This window comes from Rousettus aegyptiacus, unplaced genomic scaffold, assembly GCF_014176215.1.
Source record: "Rousettus aegyptiacus isolate mRouAeg1 unplaced genomic scaffold, mRouAeg1.p scaffold_m13_p_4, whole genome shotgun sequence".
In the NCBI taxonomy this organism is placed as follows: domain Eukaryota; kingdom Metazoa; phylum Chordata; class Mammalia; order Chiroptera; family Pteropodidae; genus Rousettus; species Rousettus aegyptiacus.
In genome coordinates this window covers 135,775,970-135,803,883 of record NW_023416307.1, presented here as the reverse complement: position 1 = coordinate 135,803,883, position 27,914 = coordinate 135,775,970, and the positions used below count along the sequence as shown (strand labels likewise).

General features: G+C 37.7%; 1 protein-coding gene across 1 annotated transcript in view; it reads right to left on the bottom strand.

Moving 5' to 3' along the window:
* Nucleotides 1-27,914, bottom strand: part of KAT2B (lysine acetyltransferase 2B) — an 87,096-nt gene that overhangs the window by 17,697 nt on the left and 41,485 nt on the right. The window contains exons 4-11 of the mRNA XM_016120107.2: nt 25,190-25,282; nt 23,640-23,821; nt 16,916-17,107; nt 12,252-12,358; nt 8,124-8,249; nt 5,655-5,791; nt 3,138-3,346; nt 1,983-2,109 (exon numbers count right to left, since the gene is read on the bottom strand). Of these exons, the coding sequence (XP_015975593.2) occupies nt 1,983-2,109; nt 3,138-3,346; nt 5,655-5,791; nt 8,124-8,249; nt 12,252-12,358; nt 16,916-17,107; nt 23,640-23,821; nt 25,190-25,282 (1,173 nt within the window). The remainder of the gene's footprint in view (nt 1-1,982; nt 2,110-3,137; nt 3,347-5,654; nt 5,792-8,123; nt 8,250-12,251; nt 12,359-16,915; nt 17,108-23,639; nt 23,822-25,189; nt 25,283-27,914) is intronic.

The window sequence follows — 27,914 nt, the reverse complement described above, 5'->3', positions numbered from 1 at the left end:
TATGAACTTGCAGTTTTCACATATAGGTGCTACCAGCACTGGCTTCCACCAGACTCATCCATTCCATTCACTTTTGAAAGAATAATCTTCATTTTCTAAAACTATCGTTTAAAGTCACTTACAAAAAGTGATTTTTTTTTCTTAGTTCTTCCTATTGAGTTTGTAACGTATGGCTATCTTCCTTCAAGTCTTTAGAAAATTACAAGTTTTGAGAAAAAAAAAATTAAGTGCCCTCCTGAAAAGTAATAAAACAAAGCATCCAATTCATATTAAATACCTTTAATTTCCCTCTGGTATCCCTAAATGTGTCCAAGTTAACCTTAATCAACCTTTCTGAACAAGTTGTTTGGTGTAGCTTTCTTTGAAAACAAAAATTATTCAATCTTTTCCTGAAATTATAAACCAAAGACATATTTTCCAGATCTTCTCCTTATAAAAAGCCAAACAAAATTTTTCCTTTTAAAAAGGTTCCTAAACTCTGGACATTTGCAGTTGTTTCTCACTTTGGCAAGAGAGAAATGAAAACAAACAAACAAACAAACAAAAGATAAACACAACAATGGCACCATCCAAAAACACAGTGTCAGAATTCCTTGAAAAAGAGCCAGAGATCAATTGCAAGCAAATCTGGGCCCTCACCTTCCTGGTCAGAATGACAAATGTAAGACTGATGAATTTTGTTTGCCTTTTGATGCTTAAACTTAGTACTAGGAGTCAAAGACACATAGCCCCATTTGTGCTTGGTGAGGACAAATAATCTCAGTGGCTATGATTGGCACTCATTTATGTTTCATTAACATAAAGCTGTTAATGAAAGCAAAAGTACCCAGAGCAGTAGCTGTAGCCCTCAAGCAGAAAATGATTCCTTCCAGTGACTTATTTTTTATTTTCATAAATGGTACTGCTTCTTTGCAGCTTCAGGAGGCAACAATGTCCTTAGCCTTTCACTGTTCAATGCAAGAGCCACTGTCCACACGTGCCCAGTGAGCACTTACAATGTAGCTAGTCCCAATTAATACTGGCTTTTTTTTTTAATGTAGCTGCTAGAAAATGTAAAATCACATATATGGCTCATATTTGCATGGCTCATTATATTTCAATAGACAACGTTGGCTCAGACCTTCCAATGATTTTTCTCAGCAGCCATCTAATCCTTGAGCTGCTTATCTTTCCACCACCAACTATTTTTGCATGATACTCTTTAGGGCTCCCAAAATGCCAAATAAATTATATTCTACAGACATATTTCCTGCTTCCATTTTCCTAAGGGCAGCTGAGTAGAACACAACATAATCTAGATCAGAGCTCTTTCTGCCAATTGGGAACCTAGTTTATTCCAGTCAAACTGCAATACCCACTGTGATATCAATGAAACGGCCATGGTTTCTGGGGAGGAAGGGACCTATACCAAGAATAACTGAGAAGGTAAATTAGCCACATGAACCGTCCTCTAAAAAACACTACATTCCAAACCCTGCATGAATACTTCTGAAACTTAGTTATAAATTTCAAATTTTTCACAACTTCCCTTATAGAATTTCTTTAGTCCCTGCCTTCCCTTTCTCAAAGATAAATTACCTATATCATCTTCCTAATCCACATCGAACCATATCCTTTCTGGTGTTTGTGTTACCGGATATGTGTGTGTGTATTCGCACACACACAGGCATGTGCACATGTAAGTTAGCAATGAGCACTATAATTTGTTTTCAAATATCCCTTCACTTGCCTTAGAATATATCTGAGTTGCATTTGGGGCTATGCTGTATCTCTGTACTATGCCCCAGGGACCAACAAAGTTTTGGTAGAACCTGACTTGTTGGTATGTAGAACCATTTACTCTACACACACACACGAGCGAGCGCACACTCACACAAAGTTCTGAACTCCACTTCAAGCCTTCTCTGGACATGATAAGTCCTTCAACTTTAGTGAAAAGCACCACATTCTGCTTTTCTTCTAAGACCCTCAGTTCCCCTTACCTTGACTTGCTCATTTGAAGTTACAGCACAGAAAACAATCTCTGTGAATCCTTGTGATGGGAACATACGGAAACAGATACCACCAATAACACGGCCGTCTTTAATTAAAGCAAGGGTTTTGTGTTTCCTGAAAGAATAAGATTATATCAAAGTTTCATCTGTCTTGGTTATATAAATATACTTTTTGGGGTGTTTGTTATTAACCAACCAGGAAGGAGGGGGCGGTGTTTTTCTTGAGTGTCTAAAGGAAACCTTTATCTAGCCACTAATCTCACTAGACCATTCTTCAATGCATACTTTTTAGAGCAAGCTTGCCTGCACAAGTCTTCATCAGAGCGTCCACAAGAATGAAATACTAGCCACCGAAGAGGGTTTGAGGTTTACAAATAAAGAACAAAGTACATGTTCCAGACTACTGGAACAGGGGTTCGCCCAATGCTAAAAGACCCAGGTTAGTGGATGGAGTAGTCAGAGAAAGAGCACAAAGTCATGGACAAATGTGGTCTATGTCTCTGAAGATTAGTCTTACTCAGAAACATTACAGAAATATTATGGGAAAAAAAACCACAAAATCCACATGTACAATTTGCGAAAACCTACGTTACAGAATCCTGCCAGACCTTCTGTCTAAAATGTCACTCTGAATTGTCATATGCATGGATCATAGTCCACATAGGCTGTTGGGCCATATAGATTAAAATACACCCAATTAGAGTAGGTATTTTTTTTTTTTTGGAAGGGGTTGAATTTTCAAAATTAACTTGTCTGATATTCCAAAAATTTTCCCAGGGCTTACAGACCTGGTCAACAATGGTACTAGTTAAGAAACTAAAATCAAGAACGTTTTGACTATGAAAAAAGTGGGACATCTTGTTAGTGATTATATTCTTTCACTGCTATAGTGAATGAAGCACAGGATAGCCACCAGCAACTTAAAATATGGAGCTTCGTTATTAACAAAAATTTATATAAACTGTTGACAAAATAATCATAATGCTTTTAGACACAGCAATTATCTCGATGTAACTCTGTATCCACAGTGGGACCAGAGGCAGCAGGATTCAGTGGTGACTATGGCTGACTTTCACTTTCTGAGCAGTTCCTCTTTCATTTAAAAAGGAAATAAAAAAGAAGGAAGCGCAATGCACCACTTACGGGTCAAAGACAAGCCGTGTGATGTACTCCTTTGGCATTCGGGGCAGCTGATGGGAGAATACATTCTGTAGTCCAACGAGCCACATCAGGATCTTCTTGTTGGGTTTCTGATTCAGGGAATTGCCAACCACGTGAAATTCAATCACACCCCTACGCTCTTCCAACCTTGCCGCCTCATCCCTGGCTGAATGTGCTGACAGAAAATTGGTCTGGGATGCAGGAGACATGAAAAAATTACACAGAGCTCTTCTCTGAAGACAGTGGGGATAGGACATCAACACTTCTGTTCTTTGTTCTAATAAGATACACATTTATAGATTTTGGGGGTCCCAAATAACATACACGAGTTATGCAAATAAAACAGAGAAGGTAGGTAAAAAATTCTGAGAGATTAAAGTACTAGACATGTACATGGATATATGGTGCAGATTAAGGGTCACCAAACTTTTCTGTAAAGGGTCAGATGGTAAATATTTTAGACTTCACATGTCATAAGGTCTCTGTGGCAACGAGTCAATAGTGTTATAGTCTGAAAGCAGCCATAGACAATACAGAAATGAATGGTAGTAGTAGTGTCCAATATAAATTTATTTCAAAGGGGGAGGACAGACTGGATTTGGCCTGTGGGCTACAGCTTGCCAACCCCTGGTTTAGAAGAATCCAATCTGAATGAACCCTCAGAATGACAGATCTCAAATTCTCATTACAGGATCAACAGCGGCAACCATGTTTATATTCTTAGCACCTCTTTGGGGAATACAGTTTTTCTTCCAGAAGAGTATCCACTGACCCACTCTCAACCATAGCTGGCAGCACAATCTTGTGCCAGCACTATATGCTTCCCATCTTATTTAATCCACCCAATGATGTACAGGTAAATATTCAACAAATAGGTCATCAGGGAAGAAAAGACTTAATTGATAGCACTTGCTCATTTTACTGGTCTATAGCCGGCTACCCAGGTGACCAGCTGCCACTATGGTCAAATTCAAGCTAGCAACATATCGAACAACCAGCTCACAAAATTCTTGAAAATTTAACAATTGCCTTGTGTGCACCAGTACAAGCAAACTCCAATATACTACTAAATCCACTTAGGAAATTTTGATATGTGTGACTGCATCTACATTTTACAGCTGAAAAAAAAAAACTGAGCTCAGCTATCTGTGAAGTTATTCTCTGAAAGACAAATGTGCAAAAGGTACTCCATGCTGTCTTCAACCCTAGGACTGGGCATCTAGAAGGAAATGGAAAGGACAATTTTATAATGAGATTTTTCTCTTACAACATTCCAGTTCTCTCCATTATTCTCAATGCCATAAAATAAATATCTAAGGAAATATGACAAATTAAAAACTAATAGTTTAGCAGAGCCACACTAAAAAAAATTTAAATGATGTTTTACGAAATAATCTCCAAGGCATTTCTTGATTTCCTAGACACTGTCAGAAACGTCTTAAACTGCCCTGCCACTGGATGCAATGCATAAGATGACAGCAGTACTTCTACTAAAAACACTTTACTTGAATCTAATCTTGAGTAAACAGACAAATCCAAATAGAGAGACATTCTGCAAAACTAGTGATCAAGGCTCTTAAGCAATGGCACTGCTATAAAAGACCAAAAGAAGGGCTGGGGGACTGTTCCAGATTGAAGGAGACTAAAGAGATGCTAAGGGATAAAAACTGAATGCAATGCACTATCCCTGACTGATCCTTCAGTGACAGCAACAAATATTATCAAGGACATAATTTGGAAATATGGGGAATTTGGATTTGGGTGTACATCAGGCCAGGGGTCAACAAACTGTTCTATAAAGGGCCAGATAACAAATGTTTTTAGGCTTTGCGGGTCAGACATCCTGTCTCAATTTTTCAAATCTGCTCTTGTAGGACAAGGCAGACATAGACAATATATTTCAATAAAATGTTATTTACAAAAAAAAAAAAACCCCAGTGGACCAGATTTGGCCTGCAAGCTATACTTTGCCGATCCATGTTAGAAAACATTGTAACCCAGCTAAATTTAATGATGGTGATAACTACATTGTGGTCATGTAAAGAAATAGTCTTAGCAGGTACAGGCAAAAATAGGGGTGAAGTGTTATCACATCTGTATTTAACTCTGAAATGATTCAAAATGGTTCAAGGAGAAAGAGGGAGAGAGACAGAGGAAAAGTGAAATGTAGCATAATGTCAATAATTGGTGAATTTAAATAAAGAGTCTACGGACTTTTTATCATGGAATTTTTCAACATTTATGAGAGTTTAAATTTTTTAAGATAAATTGTTGAAGGAGGAAGAATGCCAGCAACTGTGTGAAGTTATTAGTATGTTTCCGTGATGTGATATTCATCAAGAGAAATCACCTCTCCACTAGCTTTTCCTGTCCTTCCTATCCCGGGCCAGGGTAAATACATGCTAATTCTCAGCGATACCATCCCCATTTCTGACAGCTGGAGTGGGTAGGAGAGCAGAAGAGGTCTACCAGCTGGCTGCCCAGGTTTACCCTGCTAACCTCTGGTCCCAGCATTGCCGCAGGGTCTGTGATGGTAGACATGACCTCATCAATCAATTCCATTGGAATATCCCCCATAACTCGGGGTTTCTTGGCCTCCTCCAATACATGAGTGTCATTCATTTTCCTCTTTTCTCCTGTAATGATAAAAAAAAAAAGGGCAAACCATAGCTTATTTTAAACACAAAGCAGCTAACACATGTCAACTAATCCAACCAATTTTCTAACGACACTAATGGATATGAAAGTCAACTGTCCATTTACCGAGGGAAGGGGTGGCAGTGGAAGGTGGGAAAGAGAAGGGAGAGGAGGTCACAGTAACTGCCAACCACAGACACATTCTGAATATTTACTATTTTCTAAGATAATTTTTGAACTTGATAAATGAGTCATTAAGGCATGCATTTCTTCATTTGCAAATGCAAGGGGTGATTCTAGTTATCATTGGTTATTAATCTCTAATTTAGTCCCTCTGTGTTTAGAAAATATAGTGCGTGTAATACCAAAATGTCAAATTTGTTGAAACTTGCTTTATGACCTAAAACATGACCGATTATTTGTAAATGTATAGCATCTTCTTGAAAAGAATGTATGTTTTCCGAAATTTAGGAGTAACACTCTCTATTCATCCATTAAATTAAGCCTGTTAATCATGTTTTCAGGGCTTCTATATTGTTACTGATAATTTCATCTGCTTAATCTATGAATCACTCAAAAATATTTCTTCAAGTTTTCAACCACTGGTTGATTTATTTCTTCTTGTAGTTCTCTATCAAATGTCTCTTTCATGTTTGTATCTACATATACATACACATACATACACATATACATGTACGTATGTATATGATGAGCATGTCTATACATATATGAAATATACTAGTGGACTGTTTTACTTTGCTGATGAATTTAAGTTTTTCATTATAAAATGACTCTCTCACACAATGCTTTTTTGCCTAAAAATGATGCCTCAGAAAATGAGAGTTACCATTCTCAACATGTCACATGCTGGAAAGGGCCAGGGAAAGCAAAGGAGAACTTTCTCCCACTTTCCTAATTAGATTACATTTGTGGCTTTTTGTTTTTTCCACTATCTAGTTTGGTTTTCCTTTTTTTTCTTTCTGTCATAACATGTATTTATTTTTACAATTACAAACTTTAAAAATTTTTAGATGTTACAATCTATTTATTCTTTGCATGTGAATCCCACTAAGCATGTTTCCATATAGCAATCTCACTATTGTTAGTTAGACAAGAGAAGAGCAATGTACAGTATCTTGTCCATATGAGATGCTTCCAGAAATATTATGCATTACTTACTAAATGGATTTTGATGAGTTCTTGTTTTTATAACTGTCTTTTAGTTGTTATTGGAGGTGACTGAGAATATTTTCAGCCATTTGACCAACAAGCCTTTAAATTCCACGATTCCTTAAGAATAAGGCTGTGAACTATTTATTCTGTAACTGAAGTTTATACCTAATAAGCCTCAAACTTGACAGATTGCTGAGAGTGTTATGATAAGAAAACATCTGAGGGAACGTTTGACATCTTGCTTCCCAGCATGTCATGAGGTTGGTTCAAATAACTCTTTAAAAAAGAAAAGCATCTGAGGTTACAACCATGCTAAATATTTGCTACTTCATATAAAAATCCTCTTCTCTCCCTCTTTTGTACACTTGCTTAATGTCAAACTTTGTCATATCTAAAATATGTTTGATGTCAAGCCTATAGGCAGAAACGCAACCTTCAAAAACATTCTATAACTGTGAAATGCCTTTAGGACTGAGATGATTTTGTCCATGTGGCAGATTACATTAATAGGCAAATTCTCTATCCTCCTGGCATCCACACTCTACCATGTGACTTTGCAGTTCTTCCTGCAAAAGGAGTAGAATATATTTCTCCACCTTGACTCTGAGTTTGACCATGTGATATGCTTTAGAAACAAAATAAGGTAGGAGGATGGTATATCAGTTCTGAGCCTACACTTCAAGAAACTGTACTTCTGCTTGCTCTCTGGTGCTTCTGCCATCGTCATAAAGACATATTCTAAAGAAAAGGAAAAGAGCCAATGATCCCAGGAGGAGGATGAGAAATATGTGGAACAGAGATGCTCCAGCTTAAGTGTTCTGACAAAGTCCAGGACAAAGACCCAGTCAACAGGCAGAACTCAAGAGCAAGCCCAGTCAAGACTGAACGAGGCATCTGAGATTAGTTACCCACCAATCAGACAATACAGAGTGAGTGAGCTATGACTATAAATGATTATGGTTTTGTTTTAAGACTCTGAATTCGGGGTTGGTTTATTACACAGCAATAACTAACCACTATAGTGATTTCCAGCGATTTCCAGCCATTAAAATTCTGGACATGCGCAATCAGTAGTTGGTCTAAGTCAACCTTTGCCGCTCCTCAGATTATAACTTTTAGGGCAAATCACACCCTCTGTTATGCCCCCTAAGAGCTTACCTGGGTTTGCCTCAAGCCCAGAAGAGCCTTTGCAGGAAGGACTGGTGCTTCCTCCATTCGGCTGCTCAAGGGAAGATGAGTTTGAATTGTATGAAATCGTCCCAACCACAGGGGGTGGACTGATGACTGCCCCAATAAAAAAAAAAAAAAAAAAAAAAGGTATTAGATGACTCATTTCTTAGGTAATAAGGAACCAAGTGCATGTGAGACTATTCCATTCCTGCCCAATACCACGAAGTCATCTTTAAAATAAAAGAAACAAGCATTAAAATAAAGACAGTAATGGATTTAACCCACTGAATATCTAAGGCCATATTAATAAAAATCATAAACAAACAAACAAATAAATAAATAGGGAGAAGGTAAAGCTTTTCTTTACGGGAGAATGCCAACAAATAAATACAGAAGGAAGAATGGAAGTTAGAAAAAATTTTTGGCAGCCAGCATACAATAATTGATTCAGGGAAGAATCATCTGTGCAGGCTAAATCTTGTGAGTATAATTTTAATGAAGACAGGATAGTCTCATAGTATCTCCCCACAAAAGTACTTTTTTATTATAAAAGGAAAAATAAAAGTGGTAACATTGCAGTGGAGAAACTTTGTAAACACCACCTTAACCAAGTGATCGAACTTAATACCAGCAATAATGACAGAGGTCGGTATCATGTGCCTCCTGATGCAATGCAAAAATTGCTACAGATCACACAATTAAGAGGCAAAGAAGGAAAATAGCCTAGAGGTTAAATAATAATATTGTATCAAGGTTAAAATTCCTTACTTAATAACTATATTGTTAAATGAGAGAATGTCTTTATTCTTAGGAGATACCCACTGAAATTGGTCAAGGGGCATGATGTTTGCAACACTCAAATAGTTCAGAAAAATAGACAGATTAGATAGATAGATAGATAGATAGATGATAGATAGACAGACAGGCAGGCAGACAGATGATAGATAGACAGACAGATAGATAGACAGACAGACAGATAGATACAAAGAGAGGGAAGGAGAAGAGAGAGGAAAGAGAGGGAGGAGGGAGTTAAAGTAAGTATGGCAAAATGTTAACAACCAGTGAATCTGGATAAAGGATATGCAGTATGTAGGATTTCTTTGTCCTATTCGTATAGCTTTTCTGTTAAGTCTGTATTTCCAAACAAAAATCTCTCCCCTCCTCCAAAGCCATTAGAGGCAATAGGATGTTGCTTTGCTAATGTGCTGCTGACCTGTAGCTGATAAAATGAGAATTGATGAGGGATACAGACATTGTCAGTGACACTGGTCACATATAAATCATAGTATGGCAGTGTAGACAGATGCCCAGAAAGAATGTTTCAATGCAGTCACAGTTCAGTTCACAGAGGACATTCCCAGCAGCCAAGAAAGTGATGGAATAAGAAAATGAAACAACAAAGACACGCCAATCCACAGTACTCCTCCTGAACAGTAATCGGTAGGTAAAGAATCTAAATATGCCAAAGTGGTTGGCTACACAGCTTTCTTTCCAGCATACAGGCCTTCTGAATTTCACTGGAGTGATTCAACACAAAGAGGAAGCTCAGTGATTCCAAAGACATCTGAGTATCTTGCAAAACTTCAGAGCCATCATTATGAATGTCATTTATCACAGTTGCATAGATGCGCAGACATGCCAATTAAGTCGATGATTACACTCTTCTTTCCCGCCGGAGAAGACATTGCAATTACAGTAGAACAAGAGAAGACAGCCTGCTCCAGACAGCTTCAGGTAATACTGAAGAATACACTCAGCTTAACTGGGTTACAACCTTAGCCACAAAAACAAACGTGAAATTCCCGGAGGGTCAGAGAAAACCTCTGCCTTCTCCATCCTGTGCTATGGCAGATAATGTGCTGGAAGTGGAACAGACTAGGAAGCATTTGGGGAAGGAGCAAGTCAGCGCGAGTTTCACACAGAGAGAAATCTTCTCCAGAAGACCCTCCAGAAAAGAACTAAGTTGACCCTGCTGAATAGCTTTGGTGTCCCCTGCCTGAAGGAGAAAATTGTGTTCTTCACTTGTTCCTTCCATAACCATTTTCCTGCACATCTGCAATGCTCAGCAAAGCAGTGCAACATAGTGGTTAGAGCTCTGGCTCATAATGCAGTATAGTAGTGAGGAATTAGACAGACGAGGGTATAAATCCAGTTCCATCACTGAACGAGATCTGATCTTAGGCAACTTGTTCCTCCTCTCTGAGCTTCTACTTCTCATCCATAAGGGGAAATAATAGCAACTTCCCAGGATTTGTGCTAAGGCCTAAAGATATGAAGCAAACTTCATGGACAAGCACTTAATGGAAGTATCAGTTACTACTGTGGCAAAACTGGGTCTCTGACCATCCAGAAGTCATGAGATGATGTACACACACACACAAAAATGGGGCTAGGATGGCAGAAGGTCAAGTGTTGTATGACACCATAGTTCTCAAATATTTGCTGCACATCAGAATCACCTGGGAAACTTTTAAGAGTCTCGACGTCTAGGATATGCCCTAGACAGTTTTATTTTAAATCACTGTGGGTGATGCCATTGCGCAGCCAAGTTTGAGAACCAAGAATAGGATAAATTCATGGTTCTGTGAAAGTCTGGAAGAAAAGAGTTCCAGCCCTTGCTAGAAGGCACGGGATGAATTAGGAAAGAGCTTGTAGGAGAAATGCCATTTCAGAGCCAGCTGAGATAAAGACAAAGGTACAGTAAACAGCATAGGGACAGAGAGGGCAATACAGACGATGTGCCCAGTCACCACCGAGAACACCTCCAGTAAACTCGGGCCTGGAGGGAGCATGTGATACGCACAGATAGGCCCCAAAGCTCTACAGGTTTGGAACCAGACAAACATAAAATTACATTCTATGACCTAAGTAAAAAAAAAAAAAGTTTCTGACATATTTTTGGTAACAAGAATTCAAACAAAAAGAGTTTGATCCAAACCAAAATACCGCAGAGAATAAGTACTTTGCTTTGCAGGAATTTAATTATATTTACATCTAAACTTGGGCTCTAGATTAAAAAAAAAAAGAAAAAAAATTTTAAATCACTTTCTCAAATGCATTATGCTGAGGAAAAGAAGCCAGACTCAAAAATGTATGTACTACATGATTCCATTCGTATGACATTCTAGAAAAGGCAAAAAACTACAGAAAAACAAACAAAAAAACACATTAGTGGTTGCCAGGGCTGGGAGTAGGGCAACGCACGGACTACACAGGGGTACAACAGAATTTTCTAGGGTGATGCAAGTGTTCTACATTTTGATGACAGTGGTGGTCACACAACTATAAGTGTTTGTCAAAATTCACAGAACCATGTACTAAAAAGGATGACTTTTATTGTATGTAAAACACTTATTTTTGGAAAAATAAAAGCAAGAATAAAATTACCTTCACCGGAGGCGACACTCAAAAGTCCCCACATTACACATCGAGTTAGACCTATTAAAAACTCTGACATCAAAATTCTGCATTTTGTCTTTCTCCACGGCCACATATAAATTACCACCTTGGCACCTCCTGCCAAACTTCTCCACATTCAGATTCTATCTCTGGGATTAGTGTGACTCAGAAGTTACATGCCCTCTGTCCTCACAAAATGGTAGGTGATGCCACTGGCTGACTCAAAACAATCGCAAAGGTGTCCTGGCTCCACTGCGAAGTTCTTCATCTCCTGAGATTCAAGGTTGCTCTCTTCCACTCACCATCCTATCATTATCCATGACACGAACTCGATGCATAGAACAGATGTCATGGATTCAGAAACCAGACTGAGACTTGATTCCTAGGCCATTCTGGCCATTGACTGAGACTATCAGCATCTTTTAAAAAAAGAGCCAGCATTTGACTATAGAGCTGAGCTGCCTGGTATTTTACAACTCCCAAAAAACTGTAATGTGCAAGCTAAGCAAACCCAATAGTAGAAGTAATAGTTGTTTTGCCTGTTTGATTTGCACCTGCTCTCCTCATTAATAGAGATGCAGATGCAAAATTTGCCAGTGTTTACTTTTTTGCTGGCTCCAGTCTTCAATTTCTTGATGAAAAACACAAATAAATGCAGAGTGAGCTGTGAGTAACACTTCCTAGTTGTTCTCTGATTTATGTAAAAAAAACTTTTACCTGTTTGGATTCCTAGCTGGCTGGTTCTGGAAGACGCTGAGAGAAAATCCTGATCCCAGATGGGTGAGTTTTGACTGTAAACTTCTTCTTCTAACATGGACAGAAACCTAGACAGGAGAGTAAAAACAATAGAACAATAGCAAGATCAAACACTAATGTACTACCAGAGAGACAAAGGCCCTAACCATCTATGGCAATCACCTGAACATCAGCATCTCACCTTCAACTCATAAATATGCTGGCAGATGATGTAGTTATGCAGCCCTGGTATACTCTAATATAAAAATGCATTTCTACAAATTTATTTTCTTTTGACTCTGCATAGATTGACACCACATAGTCTACAAAAGAGCATTATACCAGAGGAAATGCATTCCACCAAGTCTTCTTCTTTGAGTCTCTCAGAGCAAGATTTCAGCCCTCCAGGTAGCTGTCATTATCACTGGCATTACTATAAAAAACTCTGCCAACATTTATTGAGTTTATGTACCTGCACTGTTCTAAGAACTTACTGAATCCTTACATCAACTCAATGACTTACATATTTTATTTTTATTTATCACACACATATGATAGACATTGTTCTAAGTGGCTGATGTATTTTAACTCGCTTGATCTTCATAACTTTACAGATGGAAAAACTTAAGCACAGAGAAGTTAAATAACTATCTTCCGCTCACCATAGCTAATAAACTCAGAGCCAAAATTGAGCCAGTAATTAATTACTAAATTATACTTCCTGTCATGCTATAAACTAAATGGATCTCAAGTTCTCAGAACCCATAGAAATTACCTGGAGACTTTGTCTAAAATACAGCTACCCAAATCTCACATAGGCTTATCAAAGCAGAGTCTTTGAAAATGAACCTGGGGAAGTAAATGTTGGTAGGTACCTTAGACAGTTCTTACATACATCAAAACTAAAGAACTATAGTTAATATACCAACACAAATCTGCACTTCTGGTACTGGAATATCTTCCTGCAAGCCTCTTTTAAGGCACATTAATTCTAGTGGAGGATCACAAAATAATGGCTAAGATCTTGAGCTCCACAATCTATCTGCAAAGCTCACTACTTATAATTTGTATGATCTTGAAACAAGTTCTTAACTTTCTTCTTCCTCAGCTTCTTCTTTCACGAAATGGAAATATCAACAGTAATTCCTACACAGAACGGTAATGAGGGATAAGCTAATATGCATGCCTGACCCCTAGTAAATGTTCCACTCATTTACTCACTAAATACTGATTGAACACTTACCATGAACCAGGTACTGTGTTAGGTCCTAGAAGGACAGACCGAACAAAACAACCACCTGGACCTCATGAAGTTTATACTGTAATGATGTAATGAAGGTTAACTATTATAAGTTCACTATCCCTTCTCTAAAATGGTAAAATTTCAAAAAAATTCAAAAATTTCAAAACTCTTAAAAAAGATTTTCCATAACACTTTTTGCAACAAAATCTGACTTTAACATACCTAAGACTGTATTTTATGGTCTTTATAACTATAAATAGATTTGATTTGGGGACTCGCCCCACCACTGGAGCTCTTATATTACCTTTATAAAATTTTTTAAACTTTAAATTGTGAAACATATCTGATACCAGGGTTTTGGATAACTAATTAAGAACCTGTATCACCATCATCGCCATTATCTTTGCCATCATCATCATCATCATCATCGTCATCATCAGCATCACTATTACTAAAAAAAGTACCACTATTCCTCCTATTCCTCTATCAATGCCTGTAAGATTTTAGACAGTTTCAGGGGAGGGAGAGGTTGCTTTCTTGTAAGCAAAAGAGGCAGGAAAAGGTCCTGAGGGTCTTCTGACTTGCTGCTCATGGAAGATTTAAGAACAAGGTACCATCTGGGTGAGTACTTCACACTTGACAATGTAATTCATGGCTTATAGAACTTAAGTCACTTCTTGCTAAGCCACCATTAATGCATGTTTTAAAATACTTTAGTATGTTTCTTACCAAACACAGAAAGATGCACAGCAATAAGAGGTAAAATCCTTACTAAAATTACATCCTTATCTTGCTGATAAGAGAGGTTCTTGATGTATTTTCCCCTTTTCCTGAGCAGACCCTGCCTTTCCTATACACAGCCCTCAAGATTTCCCCAACTGCCCTTTATCATGGAAGTACATTTTCTTTCCTTTTCCAGGCTCCTTCTTTATCAGTAATTATATAATCAGAAGACTCTTCACAAAGCTCTGCTGAGACTCACCAAAGAAAAACACCATTAATAATGTAGGCAAATAATTATGTGTATGTAATATAACGTGTGTGTGTGTGTGTGTGTGTACACGTATAGTTATTTCATTATAATAAAGAACAGTCTCCTATAATGACATGTGAAAGTGCTTGTTTTATATGCGCAGGATACAAAATTATACGTAGAATAAAAGAATACATGGAGAAAAAAATAGAAAGCATTAAAGGTAGTGAAGAGTGGTAGGGCTATGGCTGGTGTTCTGCTTCTTAACCAAATTTCCATCAACATGCACATTTATCACTTTTACCATTTGTATCACATTTAACCTCATTGACAACAACTCTGTAAGAAGGTAAATGAGGGAAAGGCACAAGTAAAAGCCAAGTGGAAGAAAGGGCAACATATGAAGAGGAGGCAGATGAGGACGGAAGCCCCGAAAATGCCTCAGAACAACGGCGACCTCACTGGGTGCTGTGAAGGAGCCTACTGCAACCCTCTCTCTCTTTGCCAAGGCTCAACTAACACCTCGGGCTTCCGCATGTGTGATTCGGCTGCCAAACCTGTAGGTATAAATCCTCAGCAGCCTCAAACGTTGCCCTAGGCCATGAAAAGGGATTTAAAAGAAGAAGTGGGTGGTAGTTTTACCCTACCATTAGTAACAGAGAAGAAAAGAAAGCAGCATTGATTTTTTAGCTCAACAGAATAAGCATGCCAGAATTCTGAGTTGAAGGAACAAAATACACTATAATTAGCAAATATCTGCAAGAAGAGAAATATATTTGCTTTGGGGTGGTTGGGGGGGGGTACTGTTACTATGCAAGGTAATTAAAATTTCTCTTTAAGCACCATCAAAGGTGGGGGTGGGGAGGGCCTCTCTGTCCCTTGGCTTAGAGACAGACTGACAACTATAATCTGAAAACATAAAATGCTGCTTATGTAGCAAATGTAATAGAGAAAGAGGTCTTAGACCAGTTAAAAAGAGTTTAGACCAGTTAAGAAGCAGCCATATAAGCATACCCAAAGTTCATAACCCATTTAGGGGAAAATCCAAATTGCAGTTTAACTGTTTTTTGAATCTTCCTTTCTGGAGTAAGCCAAAATATTTGTCATGCCTCGGTCTCGGTTGTTGGATTACTCAAGAAAATATTGAAAATCGGGACAGTAAGAACTGATGTGCGAATATTGGACATTGAGTGAAAGCTCATGAGAATTACCCATGGCCTCCTCTACCTAAGGCTTAGGATTTGTGTTAAACTGTGGAGGAATTTTCAGTAAGTTTCTATCCAAAAACCATTTCTGTTGTTGTTTTAGACCTTATTTTTAAAATTAAAACTACCATTCCCGAGATGCAAATTGGGTATTCCAGTAATACTAACTGTATAACAAAAACCTAGTTTCTCAACTAAAAGAGGGTTTTGTTCATCTCTGGTCAAAGAATATATAACACCTCCTCTCTTAACCTCTATTCTCTACGTCAGCAGTTCTCAGTGGCATGGGGAAGGAAGGCTCTCTCACACACAGAAAGCCTTTCTAAATTATAACGTCTACCTCCCTACCAAGCACTGCTCCAGGCAGACTGACACAAATGAACTGTCTCATTCATGTCTTGCTGTCACTGCTGTCACTGCTCCATGTCTTGCATGTCATTGCTCCAAGTCATCAGCTCACACTCGGCCCTCTCACCAGCAGCCACTCAGCTTAAATATGTGGTTCTTAGATTTAAAAACCATTTCCAAGGCCCATGGTGCAACACTGCAACTTCCTATTCCTTTGACACATGGTCTTCATCTGTAAAATATTTAAATGATTATTTATATGTTGAAGTTCTGACAGGTGCAAGAAGCAAAGTGACCAAGAATATGTATATTCTATAAGAAACTGAGCACAGAGGGATAAAGATCATTCTAAAGGAGGCCTCTCTCTTCCTGTCCAGCCTTGCCCTTGGAGTCTAGTTTACAGTGAGCAGGCAGGCCTACTGCTGCTGAGGCAGGAGTGATTCACCATTCACAGAAAAGGATGGAGTTCTGGGATGGAAAAACACAGCCATTCGAATTCTCTTGCACTTCTGAGTAGATGGAAACGGTTTCTGCACACTCCGCCCCATCCCCCCTTTAGCTTCCTGGCAGCTGACTACACAAAACAAAGCACCGCCCTATTCTACAAGACTCAGACAAAGACACCCAGGTGGGATGAGGCGGGGCCGAACGAGCTGTGATAACGGTCAACATGAATTCAAGCTATTGATAGACGGACTGTCCGATACCCAAGGGGACTCCAAAAGGAAGCTGAGCAGAGGGTCCTTGCTCTCTCCTCCTTCATCCTGAGATGTTTTTCCTTATCATTCCTGATCTTGTTACTGATGCAGGCTTTGGCATGTGCGTATTCATCTCGAGCCCCCGCATGAAACGAAGACCCACAAGAGCACTCCCTTACTTTGGGAAATGAGTGAGGATTAGAGTTCGTTTCTCAAGTGGCAGTTTGTCTTTTTCCTGTCTCGCTTGTTCCAGGAGTTGTCGTCTCATTACGGTGAAGACTGAGCGAAGCAGTGTTCTCCCGAACACCTGGGTGGTTTCATACCGAGGCAGACTGTCACAGAACTGTGGCACGTTGCAGTAACACAGCCACCTGCGATGAGAGGAAACAAGCACCGTCAGTACCTCTTAAACCCCCAGAGCATCTGAAATATCCAATTATGGTTACTCTCATACCATTAACCACAGCAGAAGAAACTAGGGCTGCAATGACAAACAGTACTATCACCAATGGCTAGTGAAACTTGGGAGCTAGATCAGCTCGCTCTTATACAACCACTTGGGTCCAATTCTATGAAAATTGTTCCACTTTGTAGGACTGTGCAGTGTCCTGCAGTCAGACAACCCTGGGATCAAATCCCTGCTTGGCTGCTTAAATGGCTGCATGACTTTGGGAATGTAAGAGTGTTCTTAAGTCTCCATTCCCTTACCCAGAAAATGAGAAGAGCAATAATAACTTACTTCGCTGGGTTGTTACAAGCGTTATATGAGATACTGTATGGAAAGTGCTTAGTGCAATTAGGTTTTCTGGCACATCAACTGGTAGTTTAAAGAAATTAAAGGGGAAATGAGGGCAATACCCTTTTGTGAAAGAATCAGAATTTAACCATCTAGTACTAGACTTATTGAGGGGATCATTTTGTAAATTATATAAATGTCTAACCATTATGCTGTACACCCAAAACTAATATAAAATACTGAATGTCAGCTGTAAGTTAAAAAATTAAAATAAACAAAAATTAACTTAAAAAAAAAGAATTGCACCATCTAATACTCTGAGTAAAATTTAACGTTTCTTTAAAATGCCTACATGGCACTCAACATACCCCTGAAGCTTTGGTGGGAAGATAAAGATCTTCAAGACTGTTCAAAACTCAGTCAAAACGCAGGAAGTAATAAGCTCCCACCATCTGTCACTTAGGTACATTTTTCAATGACTCAGACTCAAAGTCAAATATGCACTCCGGCGGTGCGCGAGGCTGGAGGAATGCCCAGACCCAGAGGGAAACCAGGGGCTTCCTTAAGGTCTGACCACAGTTCTGGGGTACATTAGCTATGTAGGGCACAGCTCATTCGGCCCAGAGAAGCTATTCAAAATCGACTCTCTTTCTTTTTGGTCTCGCAGAGCTAGAAGATCTCAAATTTCCAGGACCCCGCAACAGGAATTGACAGGGAGAGTCACCGAGCGTGGCACCAGACCAGGGAAGGGTCAGAAGCTTCGCTGTACAGATCCTTATTCCTTGGCAGGAGATGCAAACATAGTCTCCCAGTCAGGTCTGTTTTCTAAAAATTAAAACCTCTCCTCCCTATGTGTCTTCCTGATCTCCTTTTAAGCAGAGAGAAGGTTTCTAATGTGCTCAAACAGCCACAGGAAGCTCCCCCAGGACTTTTCAACCCCTTAATAAAGAGTGGAATAATATTATTTTACTCATGCTTATTGGCTTTTTTTCCCCTCTTCTGTATTATTTCATATTTCCCATGTGTGTGGTGGTGGTGGTGGGGTTCCATCTTTGGGAAAGAAAACTTTCATTAGTGTTAGTCCACTTGCCTTGATAGAAAATTAACCATAAAACTCTGTTATTATTTCTATTCTCTCAACTTTTCTGTTTTAATAATTTACACTCAAATACTGTTTTATGATTACATTATCAAAATGGGCATCTTATATGATGTGTTCTATCTTGTCAAGTCAGAAACAGCAATTTTGGTAGCAGAAAAAGCTAGGAAGTGCATTTATTTTGTAATTCATGGGACACTTCATATAGAAATTCATCACCTTCAAGGCTAATCTTTGCTAGATGTTAGTCTATGGCCACTTAAAGAAGTTAAAAACATACATGAAACTCAAAGGAAGCCAGCTCCCCAAAAAACTACAAATGTAAGAGTTATAGTTCCAAACCTAATAATCAAAAGTTCTGTTTCATGGGACTTAGGTTACCACAACGCTATTGTAAGACTTAATATTAAAATGCGTCCAACCTTCTTCAACGAAAGACTTAAAGTTTTAATGATTCAGACCCATACTGTCCAAAAAAGTTATCTATGATGATAGAAATGTTCTATACCTTTGTTAATACAGTAGCCACCAGCCACATGTAACCACTGAGCACGAAATGTGGCTAGTACAACCAACAAGCTTAATTTTTTAATGTTATTTAATTTCGATCAATTTAAAATTTAATCTTAAATGGACACAGTGTGAAATATTTTTCCATTAAACACAACTTTATTGTTTTGTTAGGACTCCAGTTAGCTTCAACCATGTAAAATTTAGGTAATGAAATATATGTGCAGTAAGTATAAAATATACACTAGATTTGAAAGACAGTGCAAAAAAAAGGAAGTATAAATAGTATAAATACATTAATAATTTTTCATATTGATTACATGGTGAGATGATTATATTTATATATTGGGTAAAATACATTATTAAAATTAATGTCTTATTTCCTTTTTAAAACATAGCTACCAGAAAATTTTAAGTTACATATGTGGTTCACATTATATATCTATTAGGCAGAGGTGACTGAGTCTAAAGAAAATTTCCATCTGTGGAGAGGTCACAGATGTCTTAGACTCTACTTAAGACTGATGTTATTTCTGCTATAGCAATGGTAGTTATGATTATCATAAAATCATAAAATGTTATCCAAAAGATGCTTACTAGGTCATTTACTCTTCCCAGGATAGAAGCATCAATTGTTATTATCTAGTAAAATTTTTCAAATAGTAAGTTTCCATTCATTTCCTCAAGAATTTTTTATAGACCTCAGTTTATTTTTTAAAGTTTTTTTTTTATTTCCAAGATTAATCTTATTTTTTTAAATCTGTAAAGTGCACAGTTTGATAACACTGACTGAGTCAAAGTGTAGTGTCTTAGTGCTGTGTAGTGTCACTGTATATAGTGAGATGGAAAGAAGAAAATGAGAATTTGTGTCCTTGTCTCTGCAAACACATTCCTCCAAAGACTTAACTGTAGAAAAAGATTTCACCTAAATGACTGGTTTCAGGTCTTCTAAAAAGAAGTGAAAGACTAGTTCATTCATTTTTGAATGCCTAATAGTGATGGCATATGCATGCAATTTACTGATTGTTCAAATAACTCTCTTAGATATTTTACAGCATCATGATGATTTGCAACCACCTTGCTTTCTTTAAAACATGAGTAGAATTGGGGTTTGAAGGCAGAAGACAATACCATCCTGCTTACTTGCTGGACTGAAAGTCTAAAAAATTTCAGGAATTAAGTGACCTCTCCTAGTTCCCCTGAACGAAAGGCTAGTTATTTATTACTAGAGTCCAAACTCGAAACTACGTCTCCTATCCCCTAGTCTACTGTTCTTTCCCTGCTTCCTGATAAATACTGTCCTAGACTTACAAGCTTAATTATAAATACTCAGTAAGCAATGTGATAGGCTATACTTCACAGAACAATGGTTACCTAAAACTGTTTCACCAAAATCAACTTAGTTACATCTAACCTGTTCTATATTTTTACAAAACCTCTCCCCAGTAGAGGGTAACATTAACTTCCAAGTGTTCTGCACAATTCAGAATCTAAGACTAATTATTTGACACTTTCCTTTAGCAGATTCTGTTGGTCAGATGTACTTTAAGAAGTCATATTCCTCTGACACTTTATTTTCAGGTTATTCTTCATAGGATTATATCAGTGCATCACCATGAAATCCAAGGAACTTCAAAATATTTCTTTCTCCAGTTTTTTTTTCTAAAACTAAGTGATTTCTGGGGGATATATAGAATGTATATTTAATATATACTTATATTATATTATTAATATTAAGTATATGTTAACGTTAATGTCAAATATTTTAAATTTATAAAATATTTATATTTTCCTTATTCAGAACAGAGTATAAGTAATTTAAGCAGTTCTACTGTTCAATCGGTGTTTAATTTTTACTGGATAAATCTTCAAAGGTTAGCTCTATAATGAACACAATCATTTTCTGAGTCCAGTCTTTCCACAGAGAATCTTATTTCACCCCATTTTCATGCTGTGTGTTCCAGAAGTTTTTGCCCCCTTTGTTCTAACAGCTACAACTGCTGTAAATTATATGCTTAACCGGCATTACAGGGCCTGAGGCTCACTTACACATCAAGATAACGTCTAGTGGTGCCTGCAGCCTGTAATATTACCCATTTTTGAGAAGATTCATATCAGTGAGACACCATGTTGCAGTGGTGTGTGGTTTTTTAAACTCCCAAGTGGTCATGACAGTGAGGTTTTACTCTGAAAAGATTATTGTTGCTCATAATTTTCAAAAGTCGTTTTTACTTCCCTTTCTTTGTCATGGCGTTATGGTAGAGAAGTGGGGGAGATGTTGTTAACTTCATTTCCTTACGTCTTATTAACAGAGGTTCCTGGTCTACATTCCACCTAGAAATCAGCAGGTTTCAGAACACATCAGAGCATATTCATCTCAGTCTCTTAGTGGGTTTCCCTTCACCACTGGCGGACTCCACTCCTCGAACTTCACTGTCGGCTCAGGATGCTGGGCTGAAAAGGACTCTGCTGCTGTCTTTCTACTCCTTGTTATCTCAGTTTCTAAAGTGATAGTCAAAGTATTACACTCTCAGTCAATTGTGCGCGCTCTAGTTTATGAGTCCCACACTGGCAGTGACTGAGTTTTAGAGAATGACATGTGTGGGAGGAAAACAATGACTAGCATCTTCCCAGCACCTGTTCTGTGTAGCCAAACATTACGCACAAACCACCTCTTGGAACACTCAAAACACGCATGAGACTTAGACAGAGAAAGAAACTGAAGGGCAAGGAGGTAAAGTAACTAGTCTACACAGAACAGAACTAGAAAGGGATGAAGCCATGATTCAAACCCATGGCTCATTCTAAAGCCTGATTTCTACTTTTACCACTCCTTAAGTATTTATAAGTTCCACCCATTTCTTTGTAAATCTCAAGTGCTATATAGTATTTTTATTCTGCTTTCTAAAATACAGTAATATCTCCCATGCTACTTCCCATTTAATTCTCCTTCTTGATGAAATCATTTTTCCTCTGTTAAGAGTGGCAAATATTTTCAGTGGTCTGGGTTTGACAAACATTCAGCTTTGTCAATCGTTCACAGATGAGGTTAAAAGATATTTATTTTTGAGAGATTTATTATCTTAACTACTATAACAACGGTTACAATATAGAAGATATTGTTAGTGTAAAACTCCCAATTTGTAGAAATGAAGATATAATTTAAAATATTGATTTTGAAGAAACTTGTAATTCCTCTAATGTCAATCATTAAGAGAAAATACTTTATAACTCAAATTATATACACTGTAAAGGGGGGAAGGAGAGGGAAAGGAAGTATACCTCATGAAATCAGGTCAGAGATCTGAGAGGAAAGCTTATTTTAAACTATACCCATTCCTACATGTCATCTGTTGTTACAGAAAATAACCTGGGAACAAGTGGTCTTTACAGGCTATAAAAAATTGCCAACTTTAAATCATAAATAAATATATATATATATATATATATATATATATATATATATGCTCCATAATACCTCCTGGAGCAAGCTTGCCCACGAAATATATGGGGAAAACTATAAGTATGATGAATAGAATTAAATCGCTTTCTTACTTAAATGAAAATAAATGTAGGTCATTATATTTCATATGGCCAATGTTCAAAATTTTTAGTCAATTTACTTACTCTGCAGTTCATAAGCAATAAAAATAAATTCCCACTTTAGAAAAAAATACATGTGCAATCCAAGAATATTTGCAGTCTGATGTCCACGAAGAGGGAAATGGTTAGGTAAATTAAGGTATATCATCAACTCAATGGACTGAATGTAACCAGTAAAATGTTTGATATGACAAGTGGGAGGACAAAAAGAATGCAAATTCTGTATTTTCTTTCATTCTAACTAATGTAAAATATTTACTTAAAGGGGAAAAGACTAGAAGACAATATGTATAATAATATTAGTTTTATCATGATGTTGGGAGAATAATGATGTTTCCTTCTTTAAAAAAATTCTTTAACATTATTATATTAGTGGTCATTGCTTTTTTTTAGTGAGTGAAATCTTTACATAATAATTGCGAGGTCACATTATTGTTATCTGGATCAGTGATGTTCAATAGAAATACAACATAAGCCACATATGTAATTTAAAATGTTCTAATAGTCGCACTAAAAAAGTAAAAAGAAACAGGTGAAATTAACATTTAGTCCACTATATCCAAAATATTATCATTTCGACATGTAATTATTCAATAGGAAGAACCATAAATGAAGTATTTTACATTCTTGCTTTTGTACAATCTTCGAAATCTCAACTAATACTGGCCATATTTCAAGTGCTGAGCAACCAGCCACATGTGGCTAGCAACTATCCTATTGGATAGTACAGGTCAAGATAATTTGGATCCCTTACTCTGTTCCCTCAAAAAACATAATGATGTTAATGAAAAGTAGGAGTCTGGAGAGTTAAATTATAGAGACCTTTTCTCTGAATTGATGGAGGCACTGTGATAACTGGGCAACCCTCTGCTTATAGAGACAAGTAGCACAATGTTATGTCTGCAACATGCATTCTACAAAGCCAAAGGAGAAAAAAAACTATTCATTTGGTTACCTTGTGTAGTTCTCTTTGTATCCAGAAATATCATCATTGGGAGATCGCAGTCTTCGTTGAGATGGTGCCTCCAAATGCCAATAGTTGATGCGGTTTAGGAACATTTTTGCCAATTCAACTATTGTTTGCCTTTCTTTGGATGGAAGGTGACTAAATTTGTACTGTACAAAGTTATTCACACCCTTAAAAGGAGGGAAGGCAATTTATTCATGTAGCTCTGCAATCATATTAATTCTGAACACCCACACAGTCAGCACAACTGGTGGTTTATTAGCAAAAGAACAGACATTTCTCTAGTCACAAAGATCTCTTCCTTTTCCCTATTAGAAAACAGAAATGCCCAGAGGGCACTGTGCCTTAGATCACAGTGGATGAAAAGTGACAAAACAGAGAGGCTGTGAGTTGAGATTCTATGCCTGCTGCAATCCTGGAGCATTGAAGAGAAAATCAAAATCACAGCCTGAAAAGCTCAAAACCTCTTAAACAATAAAATATGACTATTTTCCAGAATAATTCTGGTTGTACAATCAACAGAGTAGCTAACATACAATCAGGCTCTCGGATAAACATCATGTTTTTACATTAGCAAATTTTTAATCAAAAAGCTACTGGCATGCCTTCCACTGAACTCAAACTCCACTAGAACTTAAACACCACTAGAATTTAAACTCTTTACTAACATTCTTGCAGTTTCAGCAAGCTTATCCCCTCCAAAAAAAAAATCTCTTATTCAAAATTATGAGCTCTTCAAAGAATCTGTGAATTAATTTTTCTGCAGAACACGCCCACTTAATCTAAGTTCAAACACAAGAACAATGAATTCTTATTGAATAGGGTTTGAAGAAAAAATAAAATTTCTGAATATTGATAAAAATACATTTATTTGTAAGGACTCTGGTATCATGTCTTCTGTAATCAATCTCATCAAGAAATTCAGTCAAGAATATCTAAGATTTATTCAGCCAAACAGTGAAAGGCTAAAAAGTGATGCTGATGAGAGATACTGACAACAACTAATAGAAAAAGTCCAAACATGTCAACAGAGTCCCTAAGTAAATCGGCTTCTTTCCAGGAATCATAATTAGCAGGAAGTCAATTTTCAGGTACTAAATCTCATTCCTTATTTGCGTTTTTTGCTGGACTTACGATGTTTTTCAATTGCTAGTGAATTCCCTCACCTCACTAGGCTTTATCGGACAGTGCCAAAGAAAAGGACAAAGACTTAATTTTAAAACATCAATGTAAAGAAAAAGCACATTTCATGTGTTCTTACAAACTTCATGTTCTATTTAATTTTTTCCTTTCTCAAATATACAGTGAATTCTGAGTATACGGCAACCCTAAAAGACAAGAGCTACATCATTTATTAAATTAAGTATTCACTTCTGAGCCAAAGGGTCCAAGGCTTGGTGAACATCTCTAAGCCAGGCATGGAGGATGGAAGAAAGATGGGTATGGAGATGTCAAAGGAGGATTAGAAGGTTTGCTCAGCCTTAAAGCAATAAAAAAAAAGCGGGGGTGGGGGGAGAGCTTCTCTTTTTTCTTTTTACCTGTTCGATACTAGGTTTTTCAAATGGGGGTTTCTTCTCCAAAGAGCCTTCAACCACAGGTTTTCCTCTTTGTAAAATAGACTTTCTCAAGAGCTGCAAAGAAATCATTTAAAAAACAATCAATCGATCAATCAATCGATCTCTCTCTCTCTCTCTCTCTCTCACACACACACACACACACACACACACACACACACACAGAGCCTTTGAAGGGAAGTCACCACATTCTATTTATCTCAACTACATGTAAATAAATCCTTTAATCAATAAAACAGATGACTACAAGTTTTCCCTCATGCCCATGGCCAAAGCTATGAGAAACTAGACACCTTTCACATTCTGGGCAGCCTAGAGCACCCAGAGGTAGCCACTGGACACCTTATCCTACTCACTTTTCCCTCTCTCCGCTCCCTTTCTGGCTTTCCACTGACACAGAGGCCTGGTATACATCGTGCATACTTCGCACATGCCCATCTAGACCAGCACAGGTGTGCTGATGGTCTGAAGGGTCTTCTTTAGGCCCCTGAAAAGCCAAGGTCCATTCTGTACAAATGAGGTGGGGGAGGGGAGGGCTGTCTGTAGCAGCTGCGTGTCATATGCATAACCGAGGGCCCAGGCTCTTTGGGAAGGATTTTTGCAGGACTCTCAATTGGCAACTTTCACTGTTGCGGTCTTTTTTCATTTCCTCTCCATCCACAGAATGCAGGCCAAGTGTTCTGGCATCTCAATACCCACAAAACAAAACACTGCTCTTAATCCCTGCCACTGGAATTTAAAGCCCTCAGAGTAAATATCAAAGCAAAAAGGGAACACAGAGCCACTAATCAAGACCTAATTTGAAAATAAATTTAATATTGAAATTCTTTACCTTTAACCTTTGCTTGAATCTTTACATGTGGGCCGGTTATGATATACAATCTTGCATTTATTTAAGTCACTTATTTCCCTTCTTTCTCCACTTACTGCCTTTTCAGTAGAACAAAACATGGCAACCATTTTCCCAGGAGTTAAAGAAAATAGGTGATCCCCCAACCAAGGCTGACAATAACCATGTGTCCCCATAGGGTGTGGCTTACAAGGGCCTCGATTCCCTGTAGAGGTGCCATGTAAATTATTAGCATAGAGCATTTGTTGCTGCTATCAATATATTATGCCTATCATTACAAAAACAAATAAGTCAACTGTATGTGAATCAAAGGATATATAAAAATTGATAATAAAACTGGAATATAAATAATTCTGATGGCCTACTTTTTTTGCTCAGTTAAAATAAAACCATTTGGGAACTTGGACCATTGGGAGTTTCAATTTGGAGATAAACTGATAGATTAGGGAGATGTTGAATTTCTGTTTTTTTAATCTCTACAAACATGGAGCTTGGATAAGTAGGCGTATAAAAAAATTTAATAGCAGCAAGCATTTGCATCCTTACTTCCGCTAGGCTCTCTTTGTACTTCTTTATATGTATTGTCTCATTTAATACTCATAACAACCTTTTAAGGTAAGCACTATTATTGTCTGTATTTTATAGATAAGAAAACTAGGGAGAACGACTAGCCCAAAGTCACATTTAGTAAGTGATGAAGCCAGATTTAAACTCAGATAGCTGGGCTCCAGAGCCACATTTATGAGCACTAGAATATAACTGAAGTTTAGAAAGCAAATTTTCATTGAGTTTATTTTCAAGATCTAAGACTGAAAATTTTTTAAATGCTACTAAAACGCATAATGCATTTTAACTAAATTATTGAGACATATCAGACACAGGAACTGTCTTTTAAAAGCTAAGCGATAGACGACTTAGAACTTATTTGCCCAAACAACAATTTTTGCAGGGCTGAGGGAGTAGGATGCTTACTATTTTGGATTTTGTTCTCTGAGCAAATATATTTGCATTGTTAAAGGTAAGGAAGGGAAGAAAGAGAGAGAGAAAACGTACTTCAAAGCAGAGCAGTGCTTTCTGGCTTATTTGGTTGGTGATAAACAGAATCAAGAGGAGGCTGACAGGATGGAAACCTTGACACCACCTTCACTTCCAGCAGGGCAGCAGGGGACTGCCAGGGAGCTGAGTTCCAAGACAAATAATAGCTGCAGTCATGCAGATGTTGTTTTTCTTCTACTAAGGTCTTTTTCCAAAGAAGCTCTAAACAGTGTGAACCTGCCAGGGTTCAATCTGGATGACTCGGGCCTCACAGCCATGTCAACAAACTGTCACCTGGAGTAGCCTAGTGCCTGCTAATGGCTGTGGGGAATTCGGTTGTTCATTTTCTCCCTCTCTCCCTCCCTTTCTCTCCTCTCTCTCTCTCTCTCTCTCCTTCTTCTTCTTCTTCTTTCTCTCCCTCCATTAACCTTTTAGAGTTAATATTACCACATGACCCCAAAATTTTAAAATATAAGTCTCCCTCCCACTCCTATCATATTCTATTTACTCCAAAAGCCCCAATAGTACTTTTTTTTTTCAGTTGATAAAAAGGCAGAAGGGGAAATGATGTATCAAGTAAATCCAGATTTAAAAAAAAAAAGCTACAGAAATTGGGCACAAAATTTGCACGGAGATTGCCAGCAGCCAAAGTAAAGGAGGGAACTCAATGGAAAATTTATCTAACCTTGTCATATAAAATGAAGCAGAGCACTCATTAGAAGAGACAAACTTTTCCTAGCTGTCAGCTCTGAGTGGAGTGTTTTATTTTTTTGTTTTTAGAAATCCTTATAAGGGTTGCAAACT